The sequence below is a fragment of the Prosopis cineraria genome, unplaced genomic scaffold, assembly GCF_029017545.1.
Source record: "Prosopis cineraria cultivar Desert tree isolate PC_DT_omini unplaced genomic scaffold, ASM2901754v1 PC10, whole genome shotgun sequence".
NCBI classification, from domain to species: domain Eukaryota; kingdom Viridiplantae; phylum Streptophyta; class Magnoliopsida; order Fabales; family Fabaceae; genus Prosopis; species Prosopis cineraria.
In genome coordinates this window covers 36,198,059-36,201,510 of record NW_026555341.1, presented here as the reverse complement: position 1 = coordinate 36,201,510, position 3,452 = coordinate 36,198,059, and the positions used below count along the sequence as shown (strand labels likewise).

Sequence of the window (3,452 nt, the reverse complement as noted above, 5' to 3'; positions counted from 1 at the left end):
TAATACAGAAATGAAGATAAAATATACTTCCAGTAAATTAAATGAAAATCTTTGGATCCTATCCCTTTTGGCAACTTCAGTGCTAGACTTCAGAAAGAGAGAAGAATCCAGTAATATTACTCAAAGTTTTGGGTATTATATTATTTTGCAGTTTCTGCAGTAAACATGAAAAAATGTGTTACACTTCAATATTATGCATCTTAAGTAATTATAAAACACAGTAAAATAACAGTAAAGTCATGCAAGAACTAGGAAAAAAAAATTGAGTTATTCATTATGGTCATCACTTTTACATGAATAACAGTAAATAATTATAAATACAAGTATGATTACGATTCAGTGGAAACAATCTTAGGGTTCACTCAGAACTAAAATTTCCAAGCATATGTGGTCTATCCCTTTTCATATATCCACCACTCCATAACTTTCCACAGCAGCAATTCTGCCTCTTATTACCGGTCCATGTGTAGCACAGTCCAATGTTGTCTGCAAAGCGTATCAAATCTTCCAACAAAAGAAGAGGCTTCTTATAGGACAAGAATATTTGTTATCAAATTCTCTTATAAAACATAACACGTAGATTCGATTTCTGGAAAAATCCCATCATGTATCCAATTTTTGGTACAAAGAAAAATATTTTTCTAGAAAGGAAATGAAAACTGCACTTATATTATTTCTTTTCTCAGTGCATTTATCGTTTCCTTTCTAGAAAATATTTTTCTGTGTACTAAACATTGCAGTAATGTTGGGTAATAGATAAAATCTACCCACTTGCTATGTTTTTCATTAGAGAACTTGATAGCAAACACGCAAGAACTATACCGGATCTACCTGACTTCCATCAGATAAGCGAAGTTTCTGTACTTTGGTGACGAAGTTTATTAATCACTGAAATAGAAGAAGGGTTGGAGAAGATACTAGTTGCATATTCATTGGTGACTTGGATTCATGATGAATTATTGGCTTTTGGTTGTCTTCATAAGCAGCACTGATAGTGGGTATGGTTGAAGGAATGTTGATTGTGAGATCAAGGTTTAGATCAGGCAAGCCAGAGGACTCATCTTCCAAGCCACTGGCAGCATCTGAAACTTGTTCATGATTAATTTGACCACTACCATTTTTAGGCTTATTTGTTGGCTGATCAATAATATTGTTGTTGTTGTTCTTCTTGGCGGCCTTGTTTTGTTTCAATCCTGATGATGCTGAACTACCGGACGTGGTTTGGTTTTGAAGAGAAGGGAATTTATGACTCAGTCTGTGATTATTCGGATCGATTCCCATGTTGATGAGCTTTCTTCTTAGATGAGAGTTCCAATAATTTTTCACTTCATTGTCAGTCCTTCCCGGTAATCTTCCAGCAATTAGAGACCAACTATACAAAGAAAAAGCACCAAAAAACAATGTTAATAACCATATTTAAAATCAAAGATTTTAATGCTTAAAAATCCTTTCTTGCATATATATCTAATTCTTTCAATTATTTCAAGACAGAGAAGATTTAATTAGTTAAGATGCAATTAGATTAATGATAGAAGTAATTAAACATGTCTCCTAATAGTCAGCTATAATGCTATATTGGGAAAACCAAAGGACACATACTCAAATTGAAATTCAATGTAGAGGAATTAACTAACTAACTAACTAACTTGTTCTAGGAAAGAAATAAAGAAATGCATGCAAAATCCAATTAGTTATGCTATTTTGTGGAGGATATGCACAGTTGAAATGCCCTTCCATGTTTGTTTTCTTTGTATGCCAATTGATATGAAATAAAAATTGATATACAATAATTAGTAATTAGAGAATGAGCTAGGTCTGAAAGTTCAGTCTAAGTGAATTCTGGATCCGTCTTTGCGAGGAGACATTCAGATTAGTTGTTTGATTTTCACTTATATTATATGTTCTTCTATTACGTGTTTCAAATCTTTATACATTCTTTATTTAAAAATAAATAAATAAAGTGCAATAGTGGTTATGAGCTGTGGATTGAAGTTTCACCGGTTGCCAAGCAGGGCATGAAGCTTGATTATGAGATCTTCTTCATCTTCAGCAAAGTTGCCTCTTTTAAGGTCTGGCCTTAGATAATTTATCCATCTCAGCCTGCAACTTTTACCGCAGCGAAGTAAGCCTGATAAAAAACCAAGCCAAATTGTTATTATTGCTATACATTTTTATCAATTATATTACCCCTTAATTTTGAATTAATCAAAATATGAGAATTAATATAATTCAAACACAAATTAAGGGAGTCTTCTTAAGAGTCTTCTTAATTAAGCTAGGATAAGAAATTGATCTGATGACTCTCTCTTTCATACCCAAAACCTCTCAAAACATATACTGGCATTCCCATGATGACTGTTCTCCTTCAAATTAAAATTGGCTATCAAATTTATTTCTTTAAAATGCTAATTAAAACCCAGTAAGAAATGATTTGAGGTGCCAACAGCCCCCTCTTTTGCCTAAAATTAAATGAAATTGTTCTGACACGCCATTAGATGAAATGAAAGTCCGAGGGAGTAACAGACACTCCAAATCTGTAAGAAAAACGGATAGCTAGAAAAAGTAAAACACGCCATATTAGATTTTGAATTTGCCCCACCATATAATTTTGTGAGAAAATGAATGTGGCACAATGAACATGCACATTTTGGAGCAGCAAGAGAATTTTTTGTATACAGACACAACACGTATAAATACGCATGACAAATAATACGTATTTATAGCTTATTTATGGAAGAGTATGCACATCAAGGAGAGGGAGGTATATATCTATTGGGGATAGAAATTGAAAAGGAAAAAAAAAAAACCTGCAGCTTGAGGAAGAGTACGCCAGCAGCCCTCGCCATGTTTGTTGATGTAATCGATGAGCTTCTGGTCTTCTTGTTTAGACCAAGCTCCTTTGTTCATGTCTTGCTTATCACAGCAAGGCTTCCTCATATTCCTAATCCTTTCGCTCAACTCTTTCCTCCGACTCGACTCGCGCTTTCTCCAAAAAGGGCAAATCAAATTAAACCCTAGGTAGACAGAAGATCGAGGACTGAGAGAAATGGTGGTGGTGGTGGGGGAGAGAGCGATAAAGCAGATGAACAAGGGAGCGAATATTATATATTAAGATTGTTTCGGAGAGAAAGAAAGAGAAAGGGTTGACTTGGACTGGTGGTTTTGGCTATCTGTTAATGCATGTGTTGTTGACTGAATCTGCTTCTAACTCACCAAGAAATTTGGGGGTATGACAATGCTCGTGTTTGGAAAGTTGGTGGGTGTTTGTTGGCTCGAGTTTGCCTGTTAAGTATCAGTCAATGTCTCTCGCTCAATACAACGTAGGCTGCAAGGATTCATACATTCTTTTAATGGAAGGTGTGTTAGTGTACATGTCCTCTCATGAATTTGCGATAGATGGATAATGCATTATTGTACAGAGAAGCCAGCCAAAGGTAATGTATTATTGCACA

The 3,452-nt window shown here is 34.7% G+C and overlaps 1 protein-coding gene across 1 annotated transcript; it reads right to left on the bottom strand.

The window, feature by feature from the left end:
- Nucleotides 1-249: 249 nt before the first annotated feature.
- Nucleotides 250-3,086, bottom strand: LOC129321469 (transcription factor MYB8-like). The gene is made up of 3 exons (XM_054967236.1): nt 2,808-3,086; nt 1,999-2,128; nt 250-1,372 (listed from the first exon to the last, which is right to left on the bottom strand). The coding sequence occupies exons 1-3, from the start codon at nt 2,935-2,937 to the stop codon at nt 886-888; spliced, it is 747 nt and encodes a 248-aa protein (XP_054823211.1). The 5' UTR covers nt 2,938-3,086; the 3' UTR covers nt 250-885.
- Nucleotides 3,087-3,452: the final 366 nt, after the last annotated feature.

Bases quoted from the DNA above. Each gene is read 5' to 3' on its own strand.
- LOC129321469 (XM_054967236.1), bottom strand. From the start codon at position 2,937: ATGAGGAAGCCTTGCTGTGATAAGCAAGACATGAACAAAGGAGCTTGG. The intron at 2,129-2,807 runs GTTTTTTTTTTT...GTTTTTTATCAG, and splicing joins TACTCTTCCTCAAGCTGCAG to GCTTACTTCGCTGCGGTAAA. The intron at 1,373-1,998 runs GTGAAACTTCAA...TTCTTTGTATAG, and splicing joins CATGCCCTGCTTGGCAACCG to TTGGTCTCTAATTGCTGGAA.